The sequence below is a fragment of the Pimephales promelas genome, chromosome 15 (assembly GCF_988280905.1).
Source record: "Pimephales promelas chromosome 15, fPimPro1.hap1.1, whole genome shotgun sequence".
NCBI classification, from domain to species: Eukaryota; Metazoa; Chordata; class Actinopteri; order Cypriniformes; family Leuciscidae; genus Pimephales; species Pimephales promelas.
The window spans coordinates 33,601,547-33,619,402 of NC_142783.1; the positions used below are offsets into that span (position 1 = coordinate 33,601,547).

General features: G+C 33.6%; 1 protein-coding gene across 1 annotated transcript; it reads right to left on the reverse strand.

Annotated features, from left to right (window-relative positions):
* Positions 1–1,060: 1,060 nt before the first annotated feature.
* hao1 (hydroxyacid oxidase (glycolate oxidase) 1) lies at positions 1,061–15,738 on the reverse strand. The gene is made up of 8 exons (XM_039653478.2): positions 15,564–15,738; positions 11,088–11,239; positions 9,138–9,393; positions 6,274–6,449; positions 3,021–3,112; positions 2,425–2,583; positions 2,272–2,341; positions 1,061–1,310 (listed from the first exon to the last, which is right to left on the reverse strand). Exons 1-8 carry the CDS (start codon positions 15,698–15,700, stop codon positions 1,243–1,245), a joined length of 1,110 nt encoding a protein of 369 aa, XP_039509412.2. The 5' UTR covers positions 15,701–15,738; the 3' UTR covers positions 1,061–1,242.
* Between the last annotated feature and the right edge of the window lie 2,118 nt (positions 15,739–17,856).

Consider the following 17,856-nt stretch of genomic DNA (forward strand, 5'->3'; position numbering starts at 1 on the left):
AGTTGGGTTGAAACAACCCAGCAATTTTTAGAGTGCTAAAAAATGCTGGGTTGTTTTAACCCTATTTTGCGTCAAATATGGACAAACCCAACCATTGGCTTACATTTTTACATTACATTTTTTAACCCAATGTTTGAATTTGTCCATATTTGACCCAAAATTGGGTTAAAACAACCCAGCATTTTTTAGAGTGTATTATTTGGATGCTTGGGTCACACATAAAAATGTGTAAATGTCATTGCTTTGGATAACAAAGCATTATAAAGCATTAAATCGTTTTTATGCATATGCAAATTTTTTTCAATGTTGGGTAATTTCTACTAAATTAGAAAAATATCAGTTCTATATTTATCATGCAAGTATCCAGGGTGCATGCAAACAATGCAAAACCTCTTAAAAGCTCATAAACGGTGTGTTTTGTTTGAGTTCACTTCCCCTTTCTGGCCCCCGCAGAAAGTAGGCGTTTCAAACAAAGTGTGAGGTGCTAATGAACAGAGCCCTGACAAAGTTTGTTTTCCTGTGGAGAGTCAATGCATATAATGGCTTCATTCAGGTCCTGTGGTTCATCCATGGAAAGAGCCAGTAAAGAAATCCCATGCCTTGTGTGTGACCTTTCTGAACCTCTCACAAACCTATTTGCCTTTCGGGCCCCGTGGAGGGATATATGCATATTCATGAGACTCCACAGCAGGGAACCTGTTTACAGCAAATTGACTATTACTGTAATGAAATTGAGGAATGTAAATGACATGATATCAGTTCTGAGAATCCTGTGCATTCACATAAACCGTGAAATCACTTGCATTGGTTAGTCTATATATGTAAGAATTTTGAAAAATGGTTATTTCGAGTGCAAAAATGTTTGTTTGTGGTTTTCGTTTTAAGTAGAAAAACCCTGTTTTTTAGGTGAAATATCCCTTTAAATATCCTCTTCGTTCTGTTCCCAGTGTCCGGACAGTGAAGAAAATAGTCCCTGTGCAGATTGGAAGAGTTTCAAAACTGGTTTGGGTTACTAAACATTGCATGCCTGGAGTAAACAGGAAGGATTACTGCTGTCATGCACGGTAGGGTTGTTCAAACCACATGCTTTTGATGCATTTATTCAAAACTTTACACAAGTGACTTGTTTTATTCATGATGCTAAATCTGTCGTGCCCGGATCCTCTGGGTTCATTTGAATTACACAAGTCGGCCCAGTCACTGGCACACATGAAATCCCCCAGCATGCAACAGTTCTGCTCATTAGATCCTGGAAATGAACTCAGATCTTCTCAAAAGGGATCTATTGACTTCCTTTAGTGAGCGACACCCTGCCAGAAGACAACACACTGTAAAAACAATAACACACGCCAAATACAATCACACTAAAACATCTGAATGTGTGTAACTCTTTTAAATAGGCTATATAGTTTATACTTTATTGTAAATTTTCTATCTTTTTTTTATTTTAAATGAATTCAAATATTTTATTTTATTGTATTATTTAATTGTAGTATTGTGCTTGTTTTAGTTTTATTTATTGTTTTATTATGTTACTTTTAATTGCATTGTGTTTGTTTTATTTTAATGTTTATTTCATCATTTTATTAATTTATTGTGTTTTATTATATTGTTTATTTTATTAATTTATTGTGTTTTATTTTATTGTATTTTATTATTTTATTGCGTTTGTTTTATTTTATTGTTTATTTTTATTGTGTTTTATTTTATTGTATTGTATTATTTAATTTTATTGTGTTTGTTATAGTTTTATTTATTTTTATTGTATTATTTATTTAATTTTATTTGTTTATTTTATTAATTTATTTTATTGTGTTATTTTATTTTATTATTTTATTGTATTGTGCTCGTTTTAGATTTTATTTATTGTTTTATTATATTATTTTTTATTTCATTGTGTTTGTTTTAGTTTTTATTGTTTATTTTATTATTTTATTAATTTATTGTTTTATTATATTGTTTATTTTATTAATTTATTTTGTTGTGTTTTATTTTATTGTATTGTTTGTATTATTTAATTTTATTGTGTGTGTTATAGTTTTATTTTTTATTCTATTGTATTATTTAATTTGTTGTGTTTTATTTTTTTCTTATTTTATTGTATACATTTATTGTGTTTTATTTGTTTATTTTATTCATTTATTGTATTGTGTCATTTAATTTTATTGTACTGTATTTTGTGTTATTCTATTTAGTTAATTTTCTTTTCATTTATCGTGTTGTGTTGTGTTTTGTTCACGCATGCACAGACTAATGCTCAAACTAAAACACCTGTAAGCGCCAATGCAAGGTGAAGTTCCTCTCGCAGTAACTCGAGAACATTAGTAACTCCTTTGTCACCCTGTAGACAGAAAGATTAATGTCCGGTTAGACATTATAGGAATAACGTGCTTGTCCAGTAACTCCAAATTTACTGTGTTTTACCTCACAGGCCAGCGCCCACAGGACGGGTCTTCCTACAAAGACAGCCTTTGCTCCCAGCGCCAGAGCCTTCAGCACATCTGTGCCCTTACGAACCCCTCCGTCCATGAAGACCTCCACCTGTCCTCCGACAGCCTCCACAACCTCCGGCAGAGCGTCGATCTGCACGGGCACACACACCAGCGCATTACTGCATTACTGACCATTCTCAGCTACCGGTCAAAAGAATGACATAATCATGATTTTAATCTCTTCTGCTCACCAAAGTTAATTTATTATGATGTTATTTAAGCTGTGTTCATTTAAGTATCAAAATACACATGTAGTTCTGTAATATCACCAGGACGGGTACAGTGTCACAGAAACTTCTAGAAGGATCGAGCTTCAGTAGATCAACTCTAATTATAGACCATAAAACACAAGTGTTGAAGAGCAGGAGCAGAGATATTCAGTTCTGCGCTCATAAATCGTCCAACCCTTTGTCTGGCGTCCACTTTGGTGTGAACCCGTGACTGTATTTCACACTATCAAAGATGCAATTTAAAGGCCACAGAGGACCGTTTGTGAAGAGGACTTGTCTCATTTCTTCCAGCACTTACGGTGGCCGGGACGCCGTCGAGTTGTCTTGCTCCGTGGTTTGACACAAGTATCCCATCCACCCCATACTTCAGAGCTTCTCTGGCGTCCTCGGCTGAAACGGCACAACATGAGTCACTGCGCTTCTTCTAAAGCAGTTTTGAGTTCGTTTCTGAATTAACAAGTGGAATTACGAGATCATTTTTCATGAAAAAAAGTTTTCGCTCTCTTTTTCTGAATTAACGAGTTAATTATCTCAGAATTACGAGACAATTTTTCATGGAAAAAAGTTTTTGCTCTGTTTTTCTGAATTAACGAGTTAATTATCTCAGAATTACGAGACAATTTTTCATGGAAAAAAGTTTTTGCTCTCTTTTTCTGAATTAACGAGTTAATTATCTCAGAATTACGAGACAATTTTTCATGGAAAAAAGTTTTTGCTCTGTTTTTCTGAATTAACGAGTTAATTATCTCAGAATTACGAGATCATTTTTCATGGAAAAAAAGTTTTCGCTCTTTTTTTCTGAATTAACGAGTTAATTATCTCAGAATTACGAGATTATTTTTCATGGAAAAAAGTTTTCGCTCTGTTTTTCTGAATTAACGAGTTAATTATCTCAGAATTACGAGACAATTTTTCATGGAAAAAAGTTTTCGCTCTTTTTCTAAATTAACGAGTTAATTATCTCAGAATTACGAGATCATTTTTCATGGAAAAAAGTTTTCTCTTTTTTTCTGAATTAACGAGTTAATTATCTCAGAATTACGAGATCATTTTTCATGGAAAAAAGTTTTCTCTCTGTTTTTCTGAATTAACGAGTTAATTATCTCAGAATTACGAGATCATTTTTCATGGAAAAAAGTTTTCCCTCTGTTTTTCTGAATTAACGAGTTAATTATCTCAGAATTACGAGACAATTTTTCATGGAAAAAAGTTTTCGCTCTTTTTCTGAATTAACGAGTTAATTATCTCAGAATTACGAGATCATTTTTCATGGAAAAAAGTTTTCGCTCTTTTTTTCTGAATTAACGAGTTAATTATCTCAGAATTACGAGATCATTTTTCACGGAAAAAAGTTTTCTCTCTGTTTTTCTGAATTAACGAGTTAATATTCTCAGAATTACGAGATAATTTTTTATGTTAAAAAGTTTTTGAGCAAAAACTTTTTTCCATGAAAAAATATCTTGTAATTCTGAGATAATTAACTCTTTAATTCAGAAAAACTGAGTAGATTTTGTTTCTTCAAGTGAATGCAATACGCCTCCGTAATAGTCACTGTTACTATTGCATTTGTTCATTGTCTAAGACGCCAGTTTTTTCACTGGGAAGTATCTTCAAAAAGGTGAACTGCTTTTACATGAATTGCTTGTACTGTACTGTAATTAAGTCTGTTCTGTTCGAAAAAGTCCCAAAAATGATTAAATAGCGTTTTCCTTTAATCCGAGGCCAAGAGGAAAGGATGCACTTCTCAAGGAAAATGATGTTCCACACATGAGCTAAAATAACTAATGGCGTTCCCCAATTACTCCCTCCACGAGTTTGCCAGGGAATACATTTATATCTGCTGAAATGAAAAGACTTGCCATTCCCAGAGCCAGAGAGAAGATAAAAGTTTATCTGAAGACACAATAACAGCCGTGAAGCTCGCAGACGTTTGCGAGATAACCTCCCCGCTCACGGTCTGGCACCCGCGAGATAAACCACACATTATCTTTCATTAGCGGCCCCTCGCTGACAGACGGGGTCAACGTCCGCTTTGCTTTGATTATATTATGCAAATAGCTCGTTCTAGATCATTCCACACTCTTCAAAATAAAGGTTCCAGTCAGAACCAGAACTTTTATTCTGTAGTGTTCATCTATGCTGATCATAAAAACTTATAATGCAATATCAAGAATGTTTTTCATTTCAAAAGAACCATATAACCAACTTAAGTTTTTCTTGAAAAGAAGATGCTTTATTGAATAAACTTTATTTTGCAGGACACATGTAAGAGAATGAATGAAATCTAAACTACAGACTTTTGTAGCTTTTAGGTCATGACTGTAAGTTTTGAGGTCAACTATTACTGGTAAGTTTTCACATTTTAAATATATAATGTTTGCATAACATGCCTTCATCTGGTTGCTTTTTGCAGGCTCTTAAATGATCCCACAATCCTCTGTGCAGTTTGGCGGTAGGTGTGAATTAAATGCATTCACAAAAATCTCTTAATTCAACTTATTTATTTATTTATAAATTTTCTTCATTATTTTATTTTTACGTTATTTGTTTCATTTGTCATTAATTTGTCCACTGTATTTTTGTTGTTTTGTATTTTATTTTTGTTTTTACTTAAATATATTATTTTTATTTATTAGCTCTTTAAGTATATATTTGTTAATTTAATATTTGCCCTTTTATTTGTTCACTAATTTTTTACAGTATATTTGTTGTTTTTTGCATTATATTATATTTATAATATTACTTTTTATTTTATTTGAGTTTTTTACTTTACTTTATTTTTTATTTAATTTAATATTATTTGTATGATTATTATTTCTGTTTATTTCTTACAGTATATTTATTTATTTATTTTATATTATTATTATTATTATTATTTAAAATATATTTTATTTATCATATTACATTTATATAATTAGGCCTATTATTTTTATTTTATTTAAATTGTTTTATTTAAAAATAATCATCAAAAATAATAAAGCTCACTTAAAGGGATACTCCACCCAAAAATGAAAATTCTGGGATTATATTTTTATTATTATTATTTAAAATGTATTTTATTTATCATATTACATTTATATTATTAGGCCTATAATTTTTTTTTTTTTTTAAATAATCATCAAAAATAATAAAGCTCACTTAAAGGGATACTCCACCCAAAAATTAAAATTCTGTCATCATTTACTCACCCTCAAGTTGTTGCAAACCTGTATAAGTTTCTTTATTCTGATGAACACGAAGCGAGATATCTTGAAGAACGATTGGAACTTTGGCACCATTGACTTTTATTTTGTTTTTTTACGATTGCTGCCAAACAACTGTTTGGTTCAAATCGTTCTTCAAAATATCTCGCTTTGTGTTCAGCCGAAGAAAGAAACTCATACATGTTTGCAGAAACTCGAGGGTGAGTATTTTTGGGTGGAGTATCCCTAAATTTATTTCAGAATCAGATCTTTTGTGCATTGGAAGTGTGTCTGAATCCAGTTTTCTTCCTGTGAAGTCACTGAGCTTCTGGACAGCTTCCGGACCCAAAACAAAAGAGGATCCCTCACCTGTCAAAACGCCCTTGACCACCACCGGCAGGGAGGTCAATCTCTTGAGCCAGGCGATGTCGTCCCATCTCACCGTGGCATCGATGGCCTGAGTCACGTACACCGCCAGGCCGCTGTCCTCCCCATAACCCTCTTTTGAGGAGAACGCTAAATCAGGGGACTCGAAATTGGCCATCCTGTTGGAAACAAAACGAGAGTGCAAAATGGAATTAGTCCTGTGAGTGTTTTTTTTTTTTTTTTGGTCAGTGTATGAAAACTGAGCTGGGGTTTTATCCAAACACGGGCGCTCGCACTCAATGGCACCTTGTTGCCGCTGGTGCGCTTTGATTTGTGGGGTCTCCGGGAGGGTTGAGATGAAGTTCATGTTGTGTCACTGCTGATGGAAACGGAGGCAGTTGTGCTGAAATATACGGCGGGGCCGTGAAGCTTTTTTGGATTTCTGATTGCCGTAATTCTTCTGGTGGGATCCGGAGCAGGAAGGCTTTACTTTCATGAGGGCACTTTTATAGCGGGCCGCTGTTGGCATATATCTGTAGAACTGCTGATATCTGAATGTTTCCCCACATAAAAAGTATAATGTAGCGAGTGTTGACGGAGCTGAAGCGGTGAGTATTAATCCCCATGAGCGGCGTGATCGACTGTACGGCGGCAGTAAACGCTTCCCGTGTTCGAGAGAGAGATTTCTGTTTCCATAAATACATAAAGCTCTTCAGTGCGCGCTTCGGTTTTCTAAGGGACGACATATCAGTAAAATAATATGTCCATGAGTGAGAGAAAACTGAGGCTTTGTTTATAGGGAAACCTCAGAAGAATTGTAAAAAGAGTTGATGTGCTCAGTCTTGTGAGTTTTCTTTATCATGCCCCTAAAGAAAAATCCAGCATGTTGGTTCTTATCGTTTTTCCATTAAGTCTGGTTTAAGTTCGATATTTGATGCTCTAAAATTGGGGTGTGATGCAAATTAGAGTGATGTGTTGTGGGTGGTTTCCAGGGTGTTGCTATGTGGTTTCTAGGTGTTCTGAGTGGCTCTGAGCTTGTTTTGTGATTGCTGAGCTGTTGCCAAGTGGTTTCCAGTGTGTTGCTATGTGGTTTCTAGGTGTTCTTAGTGGCTGTGAGCTTCTTATTTTATTGCTAAGCTGTTTATAGTTGCTGTAGGCCTGTAATGTGATTGCTAAGCTGTTGCCAAGTGGTTTCCATGGTGTTATGTGGTTTCTAGGTGTTCTGAGTGGCTGTGAGCTTCTTATTTTATTGCTAAGCTGTTTATAGTGGCTGTGGGCCTGTGATGTGATTGCTAAGCAGTTGCCAATTGGTTTCCAGGGTGTTGCTATGTAGTTTTATATGTTCTGAGTGGCTGTGAGTTTGCAATGTGATTGCTAAACTGTTGCCAAGTGGTTTCCATGGTGTTGCTATGTGGTTTCTAGGTGTTCTGAGTGGCTGTGGGCCTGTAATGTGATTGCTAAGCTGTTGCCAAGTGGTTTCCATGATGTTGCTATGTGGTTTCTAGGTGTTCTTAGTGGCTGTGAGCTTCTTATTTTATTGCTAAGCTGTTTATAGTGGCTGTGGGCCTGTGATGTGATTGCTAAGCTGTTGCCAATTGGTTTCCAGGGTGTTGCTATGTAGTTTTATATGTTCTGAGTGGCTGTGAGCTTGTAATGTAATTGCTAAACTGTTGCCAAGTGGTTTCCATGGTGTTGCTATGTGGTTTCTAGGTGTTCTGAGGGGCTGTGAGCTTGTAATCTGATTTCTAAGTTGTTGCCAAGTGGCTTCCAGTGTGTTTCTATGGGGTTTCTAGGTGGTCTGAGTGACTGTGGGCCTGTAAAGTGATTGCTAAGCTGTTGCCAAATGGTTTCCAGGGTGTTTCTATGTCATCTGAGGGGCTGTGAGCTTGTTATGTGATTGCTAAGCTGTTGCCAAGTGGTTTCCAGGGTGTTGCTATGTGGTTTCTAGGTGTTCTGAGTGGCTGTGAGCTTGGTTTGTGATTGCTAAGCTGTTGCCAAGTGGTTTCCAGTGTGTTGCTATGTGGTTTCTATGTGTTCTTAGTGGCTGTGAGTTTCTTATGTTATTGCTAAGCTGTTTATAGTGGCTGTGGGCCTGTAATGTGATTGCTAAGCAGTTGCCAAGTGGTTTCCATGGTGTTGCTATGTGGTTTCTAGGTGTTCTGAGTGGCTGTGGGCTTGTAATGTGATTGCTAAGCAGTTGCCAAGTGGTTTCCATGGTGTTGCTATGTGGTTTCTAGGTGTTCTGAGTGGCTGTGGGCTTGTAATGTGATTGCTAAGCTGTTGCCAAGTGGATTCCAGGGTGTTGCTATGTGGTTTCTAGGGGTTGTGAGTGGCCATGAGCTTGTTATGTGATTGCTAAACTGTTGCCAAGTGGTTTCCATTGTGTTGCTATGTGGTTTCTGGGTGTTCTGAGCGGCTGTTAGCTTGTTTTGTGATTGCTAAGCTGTTGCTATGTGGTTTCCAGGTTGTTGCTATGTGGTTTATATGTGTTCTGAGTGGCTGTGAGCTTCTTATGTGGTTGCTAAACTGTTGCCAAGTGGTTGATATGATCAGAGAAAAACGATCAGAGTAAGCAAATGTGCAAAGATAACATGTCCTTTTATACGATGCTGTTAAAATTGCAAAAATCACTTGTTACTTTGTCTAGATGCACATAAGCACAGAAACCTCCAGAGCAGCGGAGAGAGACCGTTAATCAGCAGGTGTTGATTGTTAAAGAGATGCAGTCGGATTATTACAGATGAAGATTTCACATCACAGTGTTGGTGAGTTTACTTCCCCCCCCACACACACACACACACACACACAGCCAGAGATGTCTGTAAAGCATGCAGCTGGCACACACGTGTGGTTGTCTCTGCGTTTACCTCAAATGAGAGGGCAGCTTAAATCGGTTGCGCACGTCATCACGTCGCCTGCCAAGATAAGGTGTGTCCACTGTGACAAAGATCCCCTTATACCCAGCGTCCTCTGCCCTCCTGACCAGAGACTGAGTCAGCGCTCGGTCTTTATAAATGTACAGCTGCATCCAGCGCACAGCTCCAGGTGAGGCCTCCGCGACCTCCTCGATGGTGGAGGTGGACCAGGAGCTCAACATCATCCCCGTGTCCGAGGACAGGCAGGCTGAGGACAGGTCAGAACAGAACACCATGATTGGGCTTGGGTTCAAACCTTCAGGAAGGAGTGATCCATCATCATGTAGGATCTGCTCAGAGATCATATAGATCCCTAGCACTACAGTTAGGAGAATTATTACAACAGTGGAAGTGGGCTAGTTTGTATCCACTGCTACTGACAGTAACAATAAGTGCGGATGCCATGTCTGCCACAGAAGAACTAAATACATACACAATTATGACGTATAAGGTTCAAATTATGAGATAAAATGCATCTTGTCATTTTATCTCATAATTGACTAGTATGTCATTTTGACTGTGAAAATTATGATGTAATCTTTTAAACCTTTGATCTCATTATGATATAATTTTGATGTCATTTTGACTGTTAAAATGATGATGTCATCTTTTAAACCTTTGATCTCATATTATATAATTTTGACTTTTTATCTCATAATTGACTTGGTGTGTCATTTTGACTGTTAAAATTATGATGTCATCTTTTTCAACTTTTGATCTCATATGATATAATTTTGACTTTTTATCTCATAATTGACTAGTATATCATTTTGACTTTGAAAATTATGATGTAATCTTTTAAACCTTTGATCTCATTATGATATAATTTTGACTTTTTATCTCATAATTGACTTGGGATGTCATTTTGACTGTTAAAATTATGATGTCATCTTTTTCAACTTTTGATCTCATATGATATAATTTTGACTTTTTATCTCATAATTGACTTGGTATGTCATTTTGACTTTGAAAATTATGATGTAATCTTTTAAACCTTTGATCTCATTATGATATAATTTTGACTTTTTATCTCATAATTGACTTGGGATGTCATTTTGATTGTTAAAATTATGATGTCATCTTTTTCAACTTTTGATCTCATATGATATAATTTTGACTTTTTATCTCATAATTGACTTGGTATGTCATTTTGACTGTTAAAATGATGATGTCATCTTTTAAACCTTTGATCTCATATTATATAATTTTGACTATCTCATAATTGACTTGGTATGTCAATTGTCTCATAATAATAAATTAGTGTCATAATTTCGACTGTTAAAAATCTTATCTCTTATTATTGGCTGAGTATGTAATTTGGACTTATGTTATAATTATGACTGTCGTGATTGTTCACTTTTTATCGCATATAACAATTTTGACTATTTATCTCAATTGACTTGGTATGTCATAATTTTGACCGTTATAATCATGTCATATTAAGTCATACATTTTGACTTTTTATCTCATAATTATGATGTCATCATTTTAACTTTAAACCTCATTATTCTCATAATATTCTCATAATAGTCATAATTTTAATTTTATATCTCAAAATTATCACAGTTTTATCATTTTCACTTTGTCTCATAATCACGAATTAGTGTTGTAATTTTGACTTTGTTATAGTTATAACTGTTCGATATTTTATCCCATAAATTATGACTTTGTATGTCATAATTATGAATTTTTGTGGGGCAGAAATGTGCTTCCATACTATGGCCACACAAAATTACAGTATATTAGCTCACACACTATGGTAAATGTTTTTCATTGCCATAAGGGATAATAGAGTGTGATGTAGCAGGAGATAGTGCAGTAGGAAGAAATGATGACGCCACCTTGTGGTTGCTTATAGTAGTTGCATGTGATGTCAAATAAATCTAGTTGTTGGTGCCTGACCTCTGGCAGTGGCCGTCTCTCCGTCGGGATGTGCCATTCTCTGCATGGCTGTCGCTGCCACACACACGGGCATACTGACCCGCTGACCCAGCACTGTGGTGGACATGTCCACTGAGGACACGTCTCTGAGCACACGAGGGTAAAGACACCACCTGCAGAGGAGAGAGACAATTCATACACTCTAAAAAAATGCTGGGTTATTTCAACCCAAATTTGGGTCAAATATGGACAAACCCAAATGTCGGGTTAAAAAATTCAATTAAAAAATTTACAGTTGATAGTGAAAGTTGAAGTTGGGTTAAAATTTGAACCCAACATTTGGGTTTGTCCATATTTGACCCAAATTTGGGTTAAAACAACCCAGCATTGTTTAGAGTGAAGGCCTACTTCACAAATAACAACTCCAGGGCTACTGTCACAAAATGCCATAATTACACACTAAAAAATGCTGTTTTTTAATTTTTTTATTTCATGTTTGGGTCAAATATGGACAAACCCAACTACTGGGTGGACAATTTTAAACCAACAGTTGGGTTTGTCCATATTTGACCCAAACATGTGTTGATACATCCCAGCATTTTTTAGTTTATCAAATAAAAAGTTTGAATAATGAGCAAAAGTGAATTCTGAGATTTAAATATATGTGATATTATAATATTAGGAGATATGTTGATGATTATAGTATGGCTATATAGTGGTATGTAGTATAGTATATATTATCGAGGATCATATTATACTGTATGATGAGGAGAAAAATGACTTTTTACTCAAGTAATATCTCTTAGATGAATTTCTATTGACACAATCCTTGACTAAAAAAAGCTATTGAACACTTTTGTTATTTAGTATTTGTTATTTTGTTTTTGTACTTACTTTATTACTTATTTTATTTTTTATTTACTATTTTCTATTTTGTTATTTTGTTTTTTTACTATTGTTCAGGGAAAAAAAGAAAGATGAATTGTTAATTAAACTGTTAATTTAACACATTTACCCCTGTCTCGGGGCATGTTGTCACACTATAGGGGGTTTTGGAAAACTCTTTATAAATGAAATTCAATTTAAGTCTTAATTTGACTTATCTCTTATTATTGGCTTAGTATGTAATTTGGACTTATCGTGATTGTTCACATTTTATCGCATATAACGAAAGATTTTGACTATTTATCTCAATTGACTTGTCTGTCATAATTTTGAAGTGAAATTGTTATATCTCTTAAAAACTCTTTTCAAAACTCATTTTAAAAACGATGTGTATTTTAATAAATTATCAAAATGGTATAATTTGGAAAGTTTGGTTCCCCAAATACTGTTTGCTCTATCTCTATCTCTTCTAAGTCAAAACTTACCCAAATCCACAACATGAAATTACAACATATTCCAGGTGATTTTCAGCTAAATGTATTCAATAAAACAATTATGAAACACAACTACAACCAGATTATGGGAACTCTGTTTTTAAATAGATCAGATGTTTGCCTATTTCTTCCTGTATTGCTCGTGCACCGTATGAATCCATAATATTTGTGTTGATTTCGTGACTCATGGGCTCGTCTGACCACAGCTCGCTTCACTTTCACAACGCGTGTCTGTAACCCTGAAGGACGTCTTGTTTGCACATTTTATAAATATATATATATATATATATATATATATATATATATATATATATGACTAATATAAAGTGTCATTATTCATCTGGACAGTGCTGTAAGTCGCTGAGGTCTGCTCACCCACACGAGCGCTTCAGGCCAAGATCAACACACACGATTATAACTGGCACACACTGCTCTAAAATTAGGCCAAAACATTTAGAAAAAGTGAAATACTCGTCAACATTGTGATGGACTGACGCGAACTGTAACACTGACTGTGTACTTGACGGACAGCCAGAGTTGGTTACCCGTTAACATTGTTTTATTTTTATAGTTCAATGATTCTGAATAGGTTTTATAGACAATTATAAATCATATATATTTTAAATGTCAATAAACAGCAAGATTACTTTCCCCCATAGAGTGTGACAACATGCCCCATTCCCCCTTAGAGTGTGACAACATGCCCCAGTATATGTTTAATTAACCTTTTTTCTGTATGTCATGATTATGAGATAATGTCAAGATTATGACATACTAAGTCATAATGATAACATCACAACATTTTTTTGAATATTTTTATAATTTTAAAACTTATCTCAAAATGTAACTTTTATATAATTATGAGTTAGTTTGTCATAATTTTGACTTCACCTCATAATTAAGACTTTTTGATTATGATCTAATTTGAATCTCTTTTCGTCTCATAATTTCGTTAAAGAAACGGTCAGATGTCGAGGTTTATTACATTTATTACGTTTATTACAGTCTCACTTATTACATTTCTTTGTATCAGATAATAACTGGGTCTTTTGATTATGCATGTGTTGTTCACTGAGCAGACGCTTTCTTGTCTTGATCAGCTTGGCATATGTGTGTATTTCTCCTGCGGAGAAACAAGCGTTTACATGTTTTGAACCTTCAACTCTTGGTTTACTAGACCAGCGTCTGCTTGCACAAAACCTTACGCTCAGAAAACCCTAGTGGTAATATTTTGTATAAGTTTACTACACTGTAAAAAAATATTTTCAAGATGTGTTATCACAACATATTTTCTTTTGTCAAATCAACTTTATATTAATTTATTTAGTTGAGATAACTTATTATTTTGAGTTTCTGATGGTTAAATTAATCTCCTTCATTGTATTAACTCACTTTTTCCAGTTCAATCAACTTAAAATTTGAAGGCAACCAGGTTCCTTACTTTTTTAAGTTAAACCAACAATATTTTTTTACAGTGTAGTAATCACAACATTTATTCTTTTGTCAAATCAACTTAAATAATTTATTTAGTTGAGATAACTTATTATTTTGAGTTTCTGATGGTTAAATTAATCTCCTTCATTGTATTAACTCACTTTTTCCAGTTCAATCAACTTAAAATTTTAAGGCAACCAGGTTACTTACTTTTTTAAGTTAAACCATCAATATTTTTTTTACAGTTTGTAAGGTTGTCTTTTGTACAGTCAGGCATTATATACATTTCTAATTCCATAAACTATAGCAGCTTGTTATTACAGAGTATATCAGATGCATTATTTGTGATTGTAACGGTGGCATAATTCGCTTCATGAAAGTTGATCTTTAAACATTACACTGTAAAAAAAATATTGATGGTTTAACTTAAAAAAGTAAGTAACCTGGTTGCCTTAAAAATTTAAGTTGATTGAACTGGAAAAAGTGAGTTAATACAATGAAGGAGAATGATTTAATCATCAGAAACTCAAAATTATATGTTATCTGAACTAAATAAATTATTTAAGTTGATTTGACAAAAGAAAGAATGTTCGTAAAAATAATGTTGGTTTAACTTAAAAAAGTAAGTAACCTGGGTTGCCTTAAAATTTTAAGTTGATTGAACTGGAAAAAGTGAGTTAATACAATGAAGGACATTAATTTAATCATCAGAAACTCAAAATAATAAGTTATCTCAACTAATAAATTATTATAAAGTTGATTTTACAAAATAAAATACGTTGTGATAACAATCTTGAAGATATTTTTTACAGTGTATTTTGTGAAACATTGTGTTGATCTGAAATTTAAATACTTAATCTGTTCTTAAAGGGCTTAGTTGATGGTTGACTGACCTAAAAAGGTGTGTGTGTCTGTTGTGTTTGAAGGGATAGTTGACTTTGAAATTAATTTTTGATATGTTTTATCTTACCTCAAGGGCATCCAAGATGTAGGTGTCTTTGTTTCCGCAGTATTTTCAATTTTGATATTTTTAGGTCAAACCGTTGTTGTCTGTCAGTCATATAATGGAGGTCTATGGTCACCACCTCAAAGAGCATGCACAGAGAAGTCCAAATTAAACATGATTTAATGACTCGTAAATGTAATACACATTGATGGCCTAAGACACGAAACGAGCGGTTTGTGTGAGAAAACCAACAGTATTTATATCGTTTTTACCTCTTGTAACCACAGCCACGTCCAAGTGTCTTAGGCCATCAATGTGTACTTACATTTACGAGTCATTAAATCATGTTTAATCTGGACTTCTCTGTGCATGCTTTTTGAGGTGGTGACCATAGACCTCCATTATATGACTGACAGACAACAACGGTTTGACCTAAAAATATCAAAATTGAAACTACTGTGAAAACAAACTAAGACACCTACATCTTGGATGCCCTTGAGGCTTTTTTAGTACGTTGTTGTCGGATAAACATACCCTTGCTTTCACTTAAAAAATGTTACATTTTACAAATAATTACAAAGGAACAGAAAATAACAAAACTGATGCATCATTTTCTTGAAAAAATGCTTCAATAATCATTGCTTTACTTGCAAATTAGAAAAAAAAATTTTTATAGTGTATACATGTTTTTGTGTGATTCACATAGCTTGTAAAATCAAATGAGACTTGATCTCGTACCTGGCGAACGCCGCTACATTATCACGCAGAGACTCCTGCTCGTCGGCTCCTGAAAAATAATAATCAAACACTGACTTTGGCAAAAGTCTTTGAGCCTGAAGCTCGTAATCCCTAACACACACCAGCGTGTCTGACATGTTTCCACTGATGAGACTCAAACCTCTTCAACACCGCTGTATTTCAGCACTGATCAATCATTAACTTCTGCTAATGTTTATCCAGCATCGGTCCCTTTGCCCCGTCACGTGCAGCTATAGGGGCTTCTGCACTCAAATATGTGAACAAACAACATAAAACTGAGTAGAAATCAATACGCTCTGGTCAAATAATAAAATAATTAAATTAAAATGACTCGTATGCATGAAATTAACAATAGCATATGACAGACTTGAGTCAAAACAGAAAAATAAATAATATTAGAGTTAAGCACAAAATATGATTTATTAGCGTTTACATTAATCAACATGCATTTACTCAGATTATAATTAGGGCTGTCAAACGATTAATCACGATTAATCGCATCCAAAATAAAAGTTTATAATTTTATAAGTTTATAATATATATAATTATATATATATATATATATATATATATAATTATTTTATATATATTTTTTTATTTATATATACGCACACATGCTTGTATATATTTAAGAAATATTTTCATGTATATACTGTATATAGATTTATGTATAATTTATATGATATGTAAATATTTTATATAGCTATAAATAATATTTTTTTCTTAAATATACATGCATGTGTGTGTGTTTATATATACAAAATAATTATACACAGTGCACCCACATATATTATGTAAACACAAACTTTTATTTTGGATGCGATTAATCGTTTGACAGTCCTAATTAAAAGTCTTTTTTTTTGACAAAATGTTTTTAAAAAAGTGAGTTTTTGCTTAAACCGAGAAGAAATATCAGTCAGATAAATAATCTCGTTTTTCCTTTGAATTAAGTTGATTTGTTCTTGTTTTAATCATAAACTCACTAAAATTTTAATATACAATTCTTGTTTTCTTGATTTAATATATTTGTACTGGGAAACAGGAAGAAATATTTTTTTTTTTTGCAGTGTTCATGATGTTTTACAGTTGAATATGTCATTATTCTCAATGGTAATATCATTAAATTATCATTACTATAATATAATTTTGTGTTTAAATCAGCAAAAACATAAAAAAAAAAACACACAGGTAGCAAATGCAAATCTAACTTTAATTTAATTTTAATAATTAGTATATAAGTTATTGGTTTGTGTGTCATCAAATAATGTTATATAATGTCTTATTTATTAATTTAATTTAATTTTTTTTGCAGTCATATTCCCGACAGGTTAGGAGAGATTGATGGCAGTATGTTCAGGTTCAGTGTGTGTGTGTGTGTGTGTGTGTGTGTGTGTGTGTGTGTGTGTAGGATGTTCAGAAGAGCCTCCTCTGCAGCTTTACGTAACAGCTTCTCAGAGCTTCACATCACTCCACACACACACACACACACACACTTCACTGATGGTGTTAAAGGATCAGTCCTCCAACTATGAGATTCTCGTTTATTTACTGTGTTCATTAACCTTCTGCTGTTCCTCGCTTTAATTAATAAGAATGTAAATGTCTACCTTGAAATGCAATGCAAGTCGCTTTGGATAAATGCGTCTGCCAAATGCATAAATGTAATGTAAATGTAATTTAATATTTTGTATTTTTACTAGCCTAAATATACTCCTAAATATATTTATGCAGTAGTAATAATCCATGTATTTACTTTTTAAGGATAGACCTGAAAATGAAAGTTTTCCGACACTTGGCGGATTATTGCTTAAGTCAAAAAACTTTTATTGTTATAAAAAATGCACAGAAATATTATTTATCATTTTTATATGAAATATGTATTTTGCAAAACTCTAAAATTACAAGAATATTAAAGCCATAAACAAGTTGTTTTCCAAATTTTATGTTGATCTATTAAAAAATGAGCTGTCAGTCAGATTTGGGCGGGGTACCAAACGTTTCCTCTAGTCTAGATGAAATGTATCTCCCATTCATTTCCAATGTGCTCATTTTTGACTGCGAAAAATACAAGTTACACATTTTTTTTTCAGGACCATTAAACCTTTTTGTGTTCACACAGCAAGTGCCAAAACCTTTACCAAGTTTCATACCATTTTGATGAAGTAAACTAACATATTTTGGTCAAAAATGACCTAGTGGTTAAACTGACTGCTTCATAATTAACTAATTTACAAGGAATTTTTAAGTATGGAAATGATGGTGATAAAAACGT